This window comes from Ranitomeya imitator, chromosome 1 (assembly GCF_032444005.1).
Source record: "Ranitomeya imitator isolate aRanImi1 chromosome 1, aRanImi1.pri, whole genome shotgun sequence".
NCBI classification, from domain to species: domain Eukaryota; kingdom Metazoa; phylum Chordata; class Amphibia; order Anura; family Dendrobatidae; genus Ranitomeya; species Ranitomeya imitator.
Window position 1 is genome coordinate 811,484,310 of NC_091282.1, and position 16,895 is coordinate 811,501,204.

Sequence of the window (16,895 nt, forward strand, 5' to 3'; positions counted from 1 at the left end):
TGGAGAGACGTGCCGCATGTCCATCTCCGCAGGAGATCCGCGGGTGTCTCAGCACGCATAGTGGGTATGAGATTTCTACAAATCCCATCCACTATGGTGTAACATTTGGACGCTGCGGATTTATGCAGCATCCAATTCGCAGTGTTTACTGACAGAGGGAACATACCCACAGTCTACAATTGAACGTGGGGACAGCCAGTAAACAATTTCAATAAGTGGGATCCCTGGCTTCCAATAGTAATAGGATATCCTAATTAGGGTCTGCCATAAAGTATATGCTGAATCAGGCAGGAATCTTTACACTGGCATCTTAGCTTTCTATTTCTACAGGATCCATTGTGAACCCCCAATGTAGGCGATCTATTTTCTTTAACTACCGTAATAAAAATCTGATGCTCACAGAATTCTCATTTTTCCATGGAAGAGTTTTCTAGGCATGCTATGTGATATGTGCCTAGGTCATTGTGCAGGGAGGAGGAGCCTGGGAACTGTGACATCTATTAGGTCATGTTATGTACTGTATATAAAGTTGTTACTGGTCATTGAAATCCTATCTGATCATAATGAGATAGGTTAAAAGTCATCCCTAAAGACCAGGAATTAGCAATCTAATATTAGGATCAGTGAAAGTATGACAAAATCTGTGTACATGTGTATGTAATGTAGTGTGTGCGAATATACTCACCTAGCACTGCGAGTATTCGTCACCACTCTGCGTTCGCTACTTACAATGCAAGTATACGGAGCGTCAGAATGAGGGATTTTTCCCCTATATGTTACTAGTTAAAAAAAATTGGTTTGTGTTACCATATCTCTCAACATCTATCAAATATCTCGCTGAGGATCTGTTTATACCAAGGAAGGTGACGGGCACAAGAGGGCATTCTCTGCGTCTGGAGGATAGAAGGTTTTTCCACCAACATAGAAGAGGATTCTTTACTGTTAGGGCAGTGAGAATCTGGAATTGCTTGCCTGAGGAGGTGGTGACGGCGAACTCAGTCGAGGGGTTCAAGAGAGGCCTGGATGTCTTCCTGGAGCAGAACAATATTGTATCTTACAATTATTAGGTTCTGTAGAAGGACGTAGTAGATCTGGGGTTTTATTCTGACGGAATATAGGCTGAACTGGATGACAAATGTATTTTCAGCCTTGCTAACTATGTTACTATGTTATCATTATGTGACATCCATAGCTTTCATATTTTCCATTTGATGCAGGTATATGAGGACTTTTTTTTGTATAGTAAGCTGTAGTTTTTTATTGATATTATTTTAGGATAAAAACAATGTTTTGATAACTTTTTATTGAATTTTTCAGCATGCAGATGTGTGAAAAAGTGTTTGCCCCTTCCCGATTTCCTATTCTTTTGCACGTTTTCACACTTAAATGTGACAATGATCCAATACACACCAAAACGTCCACGTCTGAAGGGCTTAAGAAAAACAAAATTAAGACTTTGGAGTGGTCTAGTCAATGTCCTGACCTTAATCCGATTGAGATGCAGTGACATGACCTTAAAAAGGCGGTTCACACTCGGAAACCCTCCAATGTGGCGGAATTACAACAATTCTGCAAAGATGAGTGGGCCAAATGTTCCCCAGAGCGTTGGAAAAGACACATTGCCAGTTATCACAAACGTTTGATTCCAGTTGTTGCTGCTAAGCGTGGCTCAACCAGTTATTAGGTTTAGGGGGCAAACACTTTTTTACACAGGGCCCTGTAGGTTTGGATTTCTTTTTCCCTCAATAATAAAAACCTTCATATAAATACTGCATTTTGTGGTTAATTGTGTTATGATTGTCTAATATTTAAATTTGGTGATCAGAAATATTTAAGTGTGACAAATATGCAAAAGAATAGGAAATCAGGAAAGAGGGCAAACACTTTCACTAACTGTATACGATGGACTGAAAACCCAGCAATTCTGACTATTTTTTCCATAAATAATTTTATATTTTCATACATGAGATTTTTTACAAGCAAAGAGAAACCAAATATGCATATATAATTTTTTCTCCCAGATTGGGAAAGTGTGTGAACTATTTTTTTACACTCCTCCTATTCTTTGTGTTCCCCTAGGGTCACCCAGTGTTCATTTGATTCCTTGCTGTACATACTGCAATACTGAAGTATTGCAGTATGTAGTGAAATAAACGATCTTCTTTGAGGCCCAGCCATAGGCCACAGGTGGGGTTTCATGAATGATGACAATGGGAACCTGCATGGATCCCCAGGATCAATCCACTTAGATGCCTCTGTCAAACAGTAAAAGCTTTTAACAGCAGATACCGGCAATGAATGGAGCTGGCTCAGCCCCTCGAGTCCACTCCATGTACGGTACCTGTGCCAGATGTATGTTAAGGGGTTAAAAAAAAGCTCATTATCAAATGATACATTTTCTTTACAGTGGCTATATATGCAAGAGGAACATCTGTCATACCAATCAGTTTTGGAAGGACCTGTAGACCATTTATTACAAATGGATGTTTCCAAACTTACCCCTGAAGATAAAAGTTGAGAAACGAAGAATGGACAATTTGGGGCTTCATCATCCCTGATTCTTTGATTTCACAGGAGACAAAAAGCTGGTGCCCACAAGGAGTGATCAGCCAACATCTTATGTATGCCGACCTTTCTTTTTTAATGAATATAACAACACTCCATACAAAAAAACGGATACAAACAAGCCAGTGAAAATGTGATCAGAACCTAAAACAGTCATTTAGAGGAGAGGGCCATGAGGACTTCATAATAAGTCCGGTCCTAGATGGGGAGCAGACACTTACACTTAGCAATAACCTGAAACACATTAGATGAGGGAATCTTGCAGATTGTGGGTAAGTCCACCAGCAGACATGCCCGCTACCCCAGCACTGCTACATTGTCACTCGCTCACAAAGGAAGCAATAGTCCCAAAAGCAAGTCTCCTCATTACATGGGAAACGTAGGAAGGAGAATAGGGATCACTTAGGGCTTATGGGGCCCACACGATAGGATGTGTAATAACCGATAATACACAAGTCACTGGCCAAGCCAGCTAGAAAGACACCCCCGGTTTGTAGGACGATTTCCTAGTTTTGTGCCCGACAGCGGTGCTACCCCAAACATAAAGAGACAATCACTACAGCCTATAAGATGCCCATACACTAGGCAGTTATCCCTCCCAGCATGTGTGTGGTCTCAATAGGGAAGACACACCGGGCAGCAACTTATTTCCCATAGGAAATAAGAATCAATCATGTTGAAATCCGACATGTTCAATATCTGCCGTGGAGAACCGTACCAGGCAGAAGACATCTCAGGACAGAGTACACAGCCAATGCTATAGATCCAGGGGGTATGGGTGCCACTATAGAGGGGTCTCATCTGCAGGGGTCCCCATGCCACTCCCAGACATGTACAGATGCCCTCTCTATACATACAGGCCCTGCTCTGTGGGGATGGGCTGTGCCAGGGCTGCCACTATAGAGGGGTCTCATCTGCAGGGGTCCCCATGCCACTCCCAGACGCCCTCTCTATACATACTGGCCCTGCTCTGTGGAGATGGGCAGTGCCAGGGATGCCACTGTAGAGGGGTCTCATCTGCAGGGGTCCCCATGCCACTCCCAGACATGTACAGATGCCCTCTCTATACATACTGGCCCTGCTCTGTGGGGGATGGGCAGTGCCAGGGATGCCACTATAGAGGGGTCTCATCTGCAGGGGTCCCCATGCCACTCCCAGACACGTACAGATGCCCTCTCTATACATACTGGCTCTGCTCTGTGGAGATGGGCAGTGCCAGGGATGCCACTGTAGAGGGGTCTCATCTGCAGGGGTCCCCATGCCACTCCCAGACATGTACAGATGCCCTCTCTATACATACAGGCCCTGCTCTGTGGGGATGGGCAGTGCCAGGGCTGCCACTATAGAGGGGTCTCATCTGCAGGGGTCCCCATGCCACTCCCAGACGCCCTCTCTATACATACTGGCTCTGCTCTGTGGAGATGGGCAGTGCCAGGGATGCCACTATAGAGGGGTCTCATCTGCAGGGGTCCCCATGCCACTCCCAGACATGTACAGATGCCCTCTCTATACATCCTGGCCCTGCTCTGTGGGGATGGGCAGTGCCAGGGATGCCACTATAGAGGGGTCTCATCTGCAGGGGTCCCCATGCCACTCCCAGACATGTACAGATGCCCCCTCTATACATCCTGGCCCTGCTCTGTGGGGATGGGCAGTGCCAGGGCTGTCACTATAGAGGGGTCTCATCTGCAGGGGTCCCCATGCCACTCCCAGACATGTACAGATGCCCCCTCTATACGTCCTGGCCCTGCTCTGTGGGGATGGGCAGTGCCAGGGCTGCCACTATAGAGGGGTCTCATCTGCAGGGGTCCCCATGCCACTCCCAGACATGTACAGATGCCCCCTCTATACGTCCTGGCCCTGCTCTGTGGGGATGGGCAGTGCCAGGGATGCCACTATAGAGGGGTCTCATCTGCAGGGGTCCCCATGCCACTCCCAGACACGTACAGATGCCCTCTCTATACATACTGGCTCTGCTCTGTGGGGATGGGCAGTGCCAGGGCTGCAGATGTCACAGCCGCCTTCCCTCCCCAGCACAGCCCAATACCTAGCAGCAGCAGCTTCAGCTCTCGCCGAGATTCCTTCTTGTCTCTCTTGATTTTCTTCTCGATCTCAGCGTTGATCCTCTTGGATTCCTTCACCTCCTCACTCAGACAGCAGGCCATCATGGAGTCCAGAGTCATCCCTTCCCCCGGCACCACGGCCCGCACCGGGGGCCTCTCCCACCCGGGGGACACTTACTCACCGCCCCGGTCTCCGAGCCTCCTTACAGGGCGCCAAGCATCCAGCCGAGGACCCAGGAGGAGGGAGGGAGGGAGGGGGCGGACACCAGACACTTCCCCTCCCTGCCTGGCCGTGACCGGGTTTCCGCTTTCTGAGCCCCCGGAGCAGCCACAACCTAACGCTCTGTCAGAAAGCACTCCGTACAAGGCAGCCGTGCCGGCCAATCAGGGAGCCGGGTGTCACACGTCTCCTGGCTGGGAGGGGCGTTCTGCGCGTCAGGGTTGGTTGTCTCTTCCCGTAGATTCTGGGGCGTGGGCGCTAGGAATTCTGGGTAGCGGAAGGATGGCGCTGTACTGGCACGGTTACCATGGCAATGGTGGCCTAGTGCTATGGCCCGCCGTGTAGTGCTGTGGCCTGCCGTGTAGTGCTATGGCTCGCCGTGTAGTGCTGTGGCCTGCCGTGTAGTGCTGTGGCCTGCCGTGTAGTGCTGTGGCCTGCCGTGGCTGAGCCGCCTTTTTAGTCTGACTTATTTTTAGTCAGTGATTTCCATAGTCTCCAGTTGTGTACTGCTCTACTTTTTAAACCTACTTCAGGGACAAAGTAAGTGGTCATTTCTTCTGTAGGAATAACTCAGAGTCTTGGACCACAGGTTATGGGCATGAAAGTGGCACACTAAGGCCACGTTCACACGGTCAGTATTTGGTCAGTATTTTACCTCAGTGTGTGTGAGCCAAAACCAGGAGAGGGTGATAAATGCAGAAGTGGTGACGAGTTTCTATGATACTTTTCCTCTGACTGTTCCTCTACTGATTTTGGCAACAAATACTGAGGTAAAAAAACGGACCAAATCCTCATCCTGTGAATGTGGACTAATGTGCTGTGTCGTAGATATCACTACCCGGCACCAATCTAGTTACACACTCGCGTAGGGAAAAGATGGCCCTGAGAATCAGAAAGTGCCGCCCCTGTGTGTGGTGACTTATGGACATACTTGCAGATTTCCAGCAGAATTATTCAGCACACCAAGATGGTGGAAAACCATTATCTACATCCCAACATGGCGGATTATGGGGAAGACATAACAAACCCCTGGGGCGTGTAGAGAGGAACCGAGCATGTCAACAAAGAGGGGTTGTCTGGTCAAAATCTATGGCTAACCTATCCACACCAATCATAATGAAGGAGCATTTTGGGGGTAGGATGTGCCTAGTTCATTAAGAAGTGCACCCCACCTAATGAATTTGGTGCATCTTCTCAGTGACGTGTATTGCCAGAAATTATACTCCATTCAGGGACTGCAGGAACATATCTGGCAAAAAAGTCACTACCATTATTGATGAATTTAACAGGTGTGCATTGCTATTGGCACGACTCCAAGGTATACGGCTGTGGGGAGAGCTGCACACAGCAGCAAGGGAGCTGAGCAAAGCGCAGGGTTACTAACCAGGCAACAAGCAGGACCTAAACCATGTGACAGAGTAGGAGGTGTTGGGGCGGAGCCAGACGCCGGGGTGCAAAGGAGACGATACACACAGGAGCGTAGTCAAACAAGCTAAGATCAGAACCAAGAGATCACGAGGTACCAAACGGGTGAGACGGGATTGTTAGAAGGGAAGCCAGAGGTCAGAAATCCAAAAGAACAAACAAGCAGAGTAAGTACGGAGAGCAAGAAAAACTATTGCAAAAGGGCACACACTCCAGGGGTCAGGCACCCAGACAAGACGAAAGTATAGCTGACAAGGAATCCTAGTCTGGAGTGAGTATACATATCTCTCTCAGATACAAAGAGAGGCCAGCAAAATTAAACCTGAGAGAACAGGACATTAACCATGTCCTAACCATGACAGCTATGCCTTTTCCTGCCTTGGATCCTCAACATCACCTATTTTGGAAGAGCTGCCCAAAACCGGTGTGAAAACGCCGTAAGTCGCAACATTTCAAACTGTTTCATGTCATGTTTCTGGTGTAAGCACTTTAATGAATCAGGCCAATATCTGGCTGCCATTGGAGCTTCTAACAGCTGATCGGTTTTGTTCTAGGTGCCGGACCCCCATTGAATTAATATTGATGACCTGTAGGATAGGTCAACAACATACCTCCCAACTTTTGAAGAAGGCAACGAGGGAGAAAGGTTGCAGCGTGCTCATCACGCTGCGGCAAATTTTAGGCCACACCTCTGACCACACCCATTTCACAACTAGTCACACCCATATCCACGCCCCAAAGACACCCATTTAGCACTGCTGATCACACTGCTTCAAAAACAATAGTTATAAACCAAAAAAATGGCCACACAGTGCTCCATACTGCATAATGGCCTCACATGATGCTCCATACAGTATAATGGCCCCACATGATGCTGCGTACTGTATAATGGCCCCACATGATGTGCCGTACTATATAATGGCCCCACATAAAGCTGGGTACATTATAAAGGCCCTACATGATGCTGAGTACAGTATAATAGCCCCCCATGATGCTGCGTACTGTATAATGGCCTCACATGATGCTCCATACTGTATAATGGCCACACATGATGCTGCATACTGTATAATGGCCCCACATGATGCTGTGTACAGTATAATGGCCACACATAGTTATCCCACCCCCATCATTGCCCTCACACTCCTATCATTGCCTTCTCCCCCACCCCTGTCATTGCCTTCTCCATCACCATGCACCTACACACACCTACAGACACAGACCGCGCTCCCTCGCAGCAGCCGGTAGCTTCTTCTACGCGGCGCTGAATGATATCATCCAGCGGCAATGCACCACTGACTGCTCACGTCGCTGCAGCTCCGCTACGGCACTGATTAAGAGGTCTCTCCGTGTCTCCTTTGCCAGTCAGTGTCGGAGCAAGGAGCAATATCTGCTCTGATGCAACACAGCTAGCGATCGCACAAGCAGTTTAACCCCTTTCTGCCAGCTGACGGAATAGTACGTCAGCTGGCAGATCCCCTCAAAGCCGCGACATGTCAGCTGTTTTGTACAGCTGACATGTGCGCGCAATGAGCGCGAGCGGAATCGCGATCCGCCCGCGCCCATTAACTAGTTAAATGCCGCCGTCAAGCGCTGACAGCGGCATTTAACTAGCGCTCCCGGCCGCGCGGCCGGAGATGCTCGCACTGCGGACCCCCGTCACATGATCGGGGGTCAGCAGTGCATCGCCATAACAACCAGAGGTCTCCTTGAGACCTCTATGGTTGTTGATGGCCGATTGCTTTGAGCGCCACCCTGTGGTCGGCGTTCAAAGCAACCCTGCATTTCTGCTACATAGAGGTGATCTGTACTTCACCTCTATGTAGCAGAGCCGATCGAGTTATGCATGCTTCTAGTCTCCCACGGAGGCTACTGAAGCATGCCAAAAAAAAAAATGATTAAAAATATAAAAAAAATAAAAAATATATAAAAGTTCAAATCACCCCCCTTTCGCCCCAATCAAAATAAAACAATTAAAAAAAATCAAACATACACATATTTGGTATCGCCGCGTTCAGAATCGCCCGATCTATCAATAAAAACAAAGGATTAACCTGACCGCTAAATGACGTAGCGAGAAAAAAAATCAAAACGCCAAAATTACGTTTTTTTGGTCGCCGCGACATTGCATTAAAATGCAATAACGGGCGATCAAAAGAACGTATCTACACCAAAATGCTATCATTAAAAACGCCAGCTCGGCACGCAAAAAATAAGCCCTCACCTGACCCCAGATCAAGAAAATTGGAGACGCTACGGGTATCGGAAAATCGCGCATTTTTTTTTTTTTTTTTTAGCAAAATTTGGATTTTTTTTTCACCACTTACATAAAAAATAACCTAGACATGTTTGGTGTCTATGAACTCGTAATGACGTGGAGAATCATAATGGCAGGTTAGTTTTAGCATTTAGTGAACCTAGCAAAAAAGCCAAACAAAAAACAAGTGTGAGATTGCACTTTTTTTGCAATTTCATCACATTTGGAATTTTTTTTCCCGTTTTCTGTTACATGGCATGGTAAAATCAATGGTATCGTTCAAAAGTACATCTCGTCCCGCAAAAAATAAGCCCTCACATGGCCATATTGACGGAAAAACAAAAAAGTTATGGCTCTGGGAAGGAGGGGAGCAAAAAACAAAAATGATAAAGCGGAAAAAGCTCCGGGGGTGAAGGGGTTAAAGAAGCGGCGGTACATCTATCTGAGGCCATGCAGGAAAAGGAGGATCCCAGCAGGGACAGCGGGACAGAGTCTCAAAATCGGGACTGTCCCACTGGGTCCAGGACGGTTGGGAGTTATGGTCAACAATATACAGTATTCTAATTAGATAGAGAGTCCTGCAAATGAATCCACTCATCTCTAATTCTGATAAGACAAACCCTTTAAGGCCACTTGAACACATTGAGTATTTGGTGAGTTTTTTACTATTTGTAGTATTTTATTATTTTATTTGACCTTATTTTATTATTATTTTATTTATTTATTTTTATTATTCATTTTATTTATCCTGCCTATATTATTTCAAAACACTCTTTTTCTGTGATTACTTTGTATATCCGTTCATACTGCACCCACACACACAAATGATACACCATTTGAAAGGTAAACTTGCCCCCTTCAGTAAGAAAATAGCCAAACAAACCACACATCCACGATGTTATCACAGAATACATTTTAATCATTAATTTTCATAAACTTGCAGTAAAGAAAAATGACCTGCAGGTGGCACCACACTACCCCAAAGCACAATACCACAAGGCTGAAACAAATCCTAACATTTGCCTTGGGGGCTTTCCAGCTTGCGAACGCCTTGCCCAGCCGACTTCAGGCAGGTACATATAAAATATTTGCTACATATGTGGAAGTAGAATAAAAATAAAACTTTACCTGTTTAAGACTTCAGCTTTAAAACTGAAGATATAAATGAATGCAACCTAAAAGGGATCGGTCAGGTTCTGAACTATCAGATTTTCCGTATTATTGAACTGTCATTGAAAAGTCTATCTTCCTTCTAAGGTTGCAGCTTATTGGTGACCTGGAGTCACCTCTGGTTCCAAGTAAAAAAAAAATGCAGCGTTGACATAACTCAGATTGTACATTGTTTCCCGATGTGAGAGATTGGTGGAAACAACCTTGCAAAAATTGAAAAAATAAATCCAACTGTAGAGAAAAAAGGAAAAATAATCTGCAGATATTACTTTTTTTTAACCCCTTCATGACCCAGCCTATTTTGACCTTAAAGACCTTGCCGTTTTTTGCAATTCTGACCAGTGTCCCTTTATGAGGTAATAACTCAGGAACGCTTCAACGGATCCTAGCGGTTCTGAGATTGTTTTTTCATGACATATTGGGCTTCATGTTAGTGGTAAATTTAGGTCAATAAATTCTGCGTTTATTTGTGATAAAAACGGAAATTTGGCGAAAATTTTGAAAATTTCGCAATTTTCACATTTTGAATTTTTATTCTGTTAAACCAGAGAGATATGTGACACAAAATAGTTAATAAATAACATTTCCCACATGTTTACTTTACATCAGCACAATTTTGGAAACAAAATTTTTTTTTGTTAGGAAGTTATAAGGGTTAAAGTTTGACCAGCGATTTGTCATTTTTACAACGAAATTTACAAAACCATTTTTTTTAGGGACCACCTCACATTTGAAGTCAGTTTGAGGGGTCTATATGGCTGAAAATACCCAAAAGTGACACCATTCTAAAAACTGCACCCCTCAAGGTACTCAAAACCACATTCAAGAAGTTTATTAACCCTTCAGGTGCTTCACAGCAGCAGAAGCAACATGGAAGGAAAAAATGAACATTTAACTTTTTAGTCACAAAAATTATCTTTTAGCAACAATTTTTTTATTTTCCCAATGGTAAAAGGAGAAACTGAACCACGAAAGTTGTTGTCCAATTTGTCCTGAGTACGCTGATACCTCATATGTGGGGGTAAACCACTGTTTGGGCGCACGGCAGGGCTTGGAAGGGAAGGAGCGCCATTTGACTTTTTGAATCAAAAATTGGCTCCACTCTTTAGCGGACACCATGTCACGTTTGGAGAGCACCCGTGTGCCTAAAAATTGGAGCTCCCCCACAAGTGACCCCATTTTGGAAACTAGACGCCCCAAGGAACTTATCTAGATGCATAGTGAGCACTTTGAACCCCCAGGTGCTTCACAAATTGATCCGTAAAAATGAAAAAGTACTTTTTTTTCACAAAAAAATTCTTTTAGCCTCAATTTTTTCATTTTCACATGGGCAACAGGATAAAATGGATCCTAAAATGTGTTGGGCAATTTCTCCTGAGTACACCAATACCTCACATGTGGGGGTAAACCACTGTTTGGGCACATGGTAAGGCTCGGAAGGGAAGGAGCGCCATTTGACTTTTTGAATGAAAAATTATTTCCATCGTTAGCGGACACCATGTCGCGTTTGGATAGCTCCTGTGTGCCTAAACATTGGCGCTCCCCCACAAGTGACCCCATTTTGGAAACTAGACCCCCCAAGGAACTTATTTAGATGCCTAGTGAGCACTTTAAACCCTCAGGTGCTTCACAAATTGATCTGTAAAAATGAAAAAGTACTTTTTTTTCACAAAAAAATTATTTTCGCCTCAATTTTTTCATTTTCACATGGGCAGTAGGATAAAATGGATCATAAAATTTGTTGGGCAATTTCTCCCGAGTACGCCGATACCTCATATGTGGGGGTAAACCACTGTTTGGGCACTCGGCAGGGCTCGGAAGGGAAGGCGCGCCATTTGACTTTTTGAATGGAAAATTAGCTCCAATTGTTAGCGGACACCATGTCGCGTTTGGAGAGCCCCTGTGTGCCTAAACATTGGAGCTCCCCCACAAGTGACCCCATTTTGGAAACTAGACCCCCCCAAGGAACTTATCTAGATGCATATTGAGCACTTTAAACCCCCAGGTGCTTCACAGAAGTTTATAACGCAGAGCCATGAAAATAAAAAATAATTTTTCTTTCCTCAAAAATGATTTTTTAGCCTGGAATTTCCTATTTTGCCAAGAATAATAGGAGAAATTGGACCCCAAATATTGTTGTCCAGTTTGTCCTGAGTACGCTGATACCCCATATGTGGGGGTAAACCACTGTTTGGGCGCACGGCAGGGCTCGGAAGGGATGGCACGCCATTTGGCTTTTTAAATGGAAAATTAGCTCCAATCATTAGCGGACACCATGTCACGTTTGGAGAGCCCCTGTGTGCCTAAACATTGGAGATCCCCCAGAAATGACCCCATTTTGGAAACTAGACCCCCAAAGGAACTAATCTAGATGTGTGGTGAGGACTTTGAACCCCCAAGTGCTTCACAGAAGTTTATAACGCAGAGCCATGAAAATAAAAAAAAAAAAATTATTTTCTCAAAAATGATCTTTTAGCCTGCAATTTTTTATTTTCCCAAGGGTAACAGGAGAAATTTGACCCCAAAAGTTGTTGTCCAGTTTCTCCTGAGTACGCTGATACCCCATATGTGGGGGTAAATCACTGTTTGGGCACATGCCGGGGCTCGGAAGTGAAGTTCTGTGGGCGTCACGTTGCGTTTGCAGAGCCCCTGATGTGGCTTAACAGTAGAAACCCCCCACAAGTGACCCCATTTTGGAAACTAGACCCCCAAAGGAACTTATCTAGATGTGTGGTGAGCACTTTGAACCCCCAAGTGCTTCATAGAAGTTTATAATGCAGAGCCGTGAAAATAATAAATACGTTTTCTTTCCTCAAAAATAATTATTTAGCCCAGAATTTTTTATTTTCCCAAGGGTAACAGGAGAAATTGGACCCCAATAGTAGTTGTCCAGTTTCTCCTGAGTACGCTGATACCCCATGTGTGGGGGTAAACCACTGTTTGGGCACACGTTGGGGCTCGGAAGTGAAGTAGTGACGTTTTGAAATGCAGACTTTGATGGAATGCTCTGCGGGCGTCACGTTGCGTTTGCAGAGCCCCTGATGTGCCTAAACAGTAGAAACCCCCCACAAGTGACCCCATTTTAGAAACTAGACCCCCCAAGGAACTTATCTAGATATGTGGTGAGCACTTTGAACCCCCAAGTGCTTCACAGACGTTTACAACGCAGAGCCGTGAAAATAAAAAATCATTTTTCTTTCCTCAAAAATGATGTTTTAGCAAGCATTTTTTTAGATTCACAAGGGTAACAGGAGAAATTGGACCCCAATAATTGTTGCGCAGTTTATCCTGAGTACACTGATACCCCATATGTGGGGGTAAACCACTGTTTGGGCACACGTCAGGGCTCGGAAGTGAGGGAGCACCATTTGACTTTTTGAATACGAGATTGGCTGGAATCAATGGTGGCGCCATGTTGCGTTTGGAGACCCCTGATGTGCCTAAACAGTGGTAACCCCTCAATTCTACCTCCAACACTAACCCCAACACACCCCTAACCCTAATCCCAACTGTAGCCATAACCCTAATCACAACCCTAATTCCAACCCTAACCCTAAGGCTATGTGCCCACGTTGCGGATTCGTGTGAGATATTTCCGCACCATTTTTGAAAAATCCGCGGGTAAAAGGCACTGCCTTTTACCTGCGGATTTTCCGCGGATTTCCAGTGTTTTTTGTGCGGATTTCACCTGCGGATTCCTATTGAGGAACAGGTGTAAAACGCCGCGGAATCCGTACAAAGAATTGACATGCTGCAGAAAATACAACGCAGCGTTTCCGCGCGGTATTTTCTGCACCATGGGCACAGCGGATTTGGTTTTTCATATGTTTACATGGTACTGTAAACCTGATGGAATACTGCTGCGAATCCGCAGCGGCCAATCCGCAGTGTGGGCACATGGCCTAATTCTAAAGGTATGTGCACACGCTGCGGAAAACACTGCGGATCCGCAGCAGTTTCCCATGAGTTTACAGTTCAATGTAAACCTATGGGAACCAAAAATCGCTGTACACATGCTGCGGAAAAACTGCACGGAAACGCAGCGGTTTACATTCAGCAGCATGTCACTTCTTTGTGCGGATTCCGCAGCGGTTTTACAACTGCTCAAATAGAAAATCGCAATTGTAAAACCGCAGTGAAATGCGCAGAAAAAAACGCGGTAAATCCGCCATAAATCCGCAGCGGTTTAGCACTGCGGATTTATCAAATCCGCAGCGGAAAAATCCGCAGAGGACCAGAATACGTGTGCACATACCGAAACCCTAACCCTAGCCCTAACCCTAGCCCTAACCCTAGCCCTAACCCTACCCCTAACCCTACCCCTAACCCTACCCCTAACCCTAGCCCTACCCCTAACCCTACCCCTAACCCTAACCCTATTCTAACATTAGTGGAAAAAAAAAATTTCTTTATTTTTTTATTGTCCCTACCTATGGGGGTGACAAAGGGGGGGGGGTCATCTATTATTTTTTTTATTTTGATCACTGAGATAGATTATATCTCAGTGATCAAAATGCACTTTGGAACGAATCTGCCGGCCGGCAGATTCGGCGGGCGCACTGCGCATGCGCCCGCCATTTTGGAAGATGGCGGCGCCCAGGGAGAAGACGGACGGGACCCCGGCAGGATCGGTAAGTATGATGGGGTGGGTGGAGACCACGGGGGGGGGGATCGGAGCACGGGGGGGGAATCGGAGAGCGGCAGGCGTGGAACGGAGCACGGGGGGTTAGGAACGGAGCACGGGGGGGCTGGAACGGAGCACGGGGGGGTGGAACGGAGCACGGGGGGGTGGATCGGAATGCAGGGGGGGTGATTGGAGCACGGGGGGGGTGATTGGAGCACGGGGGGAGCGGACAAGAGCACGGGGGGGAGCGGAGCACTGGATGGAGGGGAGCCGGAGCAGTGTACCGGCCAGATCGGGGGGCTGGGGGGGCGGTCGGTGGGGTGGGGTGGGGGCACATTAGTATTTCCAGCCATGGCCGATGATATTGCAGCATCGGCCATGGCTGGATTGTAATATTTCACCCGTTATAATAGGTGAAATATTACAAATCGCTCTGATTGGCAGTTTCACTTTCAACAGCCAATCAGAGCGATCGTAGCCACGAGGGGGTGAAGCCACCCCCCCCCCCGGGCTAAACTACCACTCCCCCTGTCCCTGCAGATCGGGTGAAATGGGAGTTAACCCTTTCACCGGATCTGCAGGGACGCGATCTTTCCATGACGCCACATAGGCGTCATGGGTCGGATTGGCACCGACTTTCATGACGCCTACGTGGCGTCAAAGGTCGGGAAGGGGTTAAGGGATATTCCCAATTATTATACAATGCTGTAAATACGCTCAGTTATGGGGTCAATTCTCCATCATTTTTACTGTCAAAGTGGCACTGCTGTACAGGGAGCTGCTCCGTTCACATACATAGGGCTGTGTTGCACTTCCCCACACTGCAGATAGATGGCAGTGCTGCTGTGGAGGGGACAAAAATGCTGCTGCCCCTGTTCTTTTGCAAGGTGCTGACAATCAGACTCCTGATCAGTAAGTAAAATACCATTATGTTTAATGTTGGGGGATCTCCTTTAGGCTGGAGTCACACACAATATATAAAAAATTGGTCCATTTTACATGGACGAGAATCACAGAAATGTTCCCTGAACAGTGATCCATATGTTATCCGTGTGCAGTGCGAGGATGCGATTTTCTGTATGTAAAAATCCGTGTGACATCCGTATGGCGAGATTTTCTCGCTGGCTTGCAAAATGGATGTATAATGGATCCATGGGCTGAAATATTCGTGAAAACATATATACAGTCTATATATATGTCAGAGACACACATCTCTCTGTGTTCATCATCTCATTAAATACATTTACATTTGACCAGCTTGATTTTTCTGAAATTATCTGCGCCCTCGTCAACCAATGTGCGAAAATTTCACACGGTCCAACTAGTTATTACCTTATTTTATTATTAGTATTTGTAAGCCTAAACCAGAAATGGAACAATCAGAGGAAAAGTATAAGTCTGGAGTCACACTAGCCTATAAAAAAAAAAAATCGGTCCGATGTTGATCCAGAAGGTAGTGCGGGTGTCATACGAGTACAATGCGAGTTTTCTCAACTAGCATCCGCATTGACATGCGTATGCAATGAGTTTTTAGCATAATCTTTTGCATACTGTATTTCTTTATGTAATTTAAATCTAGTTTACAAACTAATAAAACAATATGGTTATTGGGCCCTTCCCAGCCAATAAATGTAAGCCTGCAGCTGCTCAAGAAGTGGAACATCACATGAGATGCGCCAATTCTGATGCTTGGCCCCAGGGCTGTGGAGTGGGAGTCGGTATAAAATGGATCATGTGTTACGGAGAAGCGGGGTCAGTGGGTGCTCTTGTCCACTGGCCCGGCTGTCTTTAGCAAGACTGCATGGACCACGGCTCATACCACTGAATGCCCGCTCTATCTCCCAGTGGGCAATACACTACACAGACAACACAGGGTTAAGGTAAAACAGGGTGGCAATACTTTATTGAACCACAGCACACAATAGCAAACAGAGCATTCCCAACATGCCTGGAATTGTATGGGTACATGGCCGCATATAAAATATCACTGCGTCTCCACATGTTTCCAGTATGACATGATGCCAGAGCTCCCAGGGTCACTACTCCATCTGTGGATGAACGCATAGAGAAGGGGCCGCGACAAGCATAGGGAGATGACCAAGAACTGTCCATAGAGTCTATACAAGGTCCAAAGCCAGTTGACATGATATCAGAGCTCCCAGGGTCGCTACTCCATCTGTGGATGAACGCACAGAGAAGGGGCAATGACCAAGAACTGTCCATAGAGTCTATACAAGGTCCAAAGCCAGTTGACATGATATCAGAGCTCCCAGGGTCGCTACTCCATCTGTGGATGAACGCACAGAGAAGGGGCAACGACAAGCATAGGGAGATGACCAAGAACTGTCCATAGAGTCCATAAAAGGTCCATAATCTAGTTGATATGATGTCAGAGCTCCCAGGGTCGCTACTCCATCTGTGGATGAACGCACAGAATGGGTAACGACAAGCATAGGGAGATGACCAAGAACTCTCCATAGAGTTTATACAAGGTCCAAAGCCAGTTGACATGATGTCAGAGCTCCCAGGGTCGCTACTCCATCTGTGGATGAACGCACAGAGAAGGTGTAACGA

General features: G+C 46.1%; 1 protein-coding gene and 1 long non-coding RNA gene across 2 annotated transcripts in view; one reads left to right on the plus strand and one right to left on the minus strand.

Moving 5' to 3' along the window:
- The window catches only part of GNA11 (G protein subunit alpha 11), a 57,460-nt gene extending 52,446 nt beyond the window's left edge, over positions 1-5,014 (minus strand). The window contains exon 1 of the mRNA XM_069739456.1: positions 4,613-5,014. Within this exon, the coding sequence (XP_069595557.1) occupies positions 4,613-4,748 (136 nt within the window). The 5' untranslated portion in view covers positions 4,749-5,014. The remainder of the gene's footprint in view (positions 1-4,612) is intronic.
- Positions 5,015-5,237: 223 nt separating this feature from the next.
- LOC138658142 (uncharacterized) overlaps positions 5,238-16,895 on the plus strand; it is a 39,498-nt gene continuing 27,840 nt past the window's right edge. The window contains exon 1 of the long non-coding RNA XR_011317360.1: positions 5,238-5,388. This is a non-coding gene — a long non-coding RNA (uncharacterized lncRNA). The remainder of the gene's footprint in view (positions 5,389-16,895) is intronic.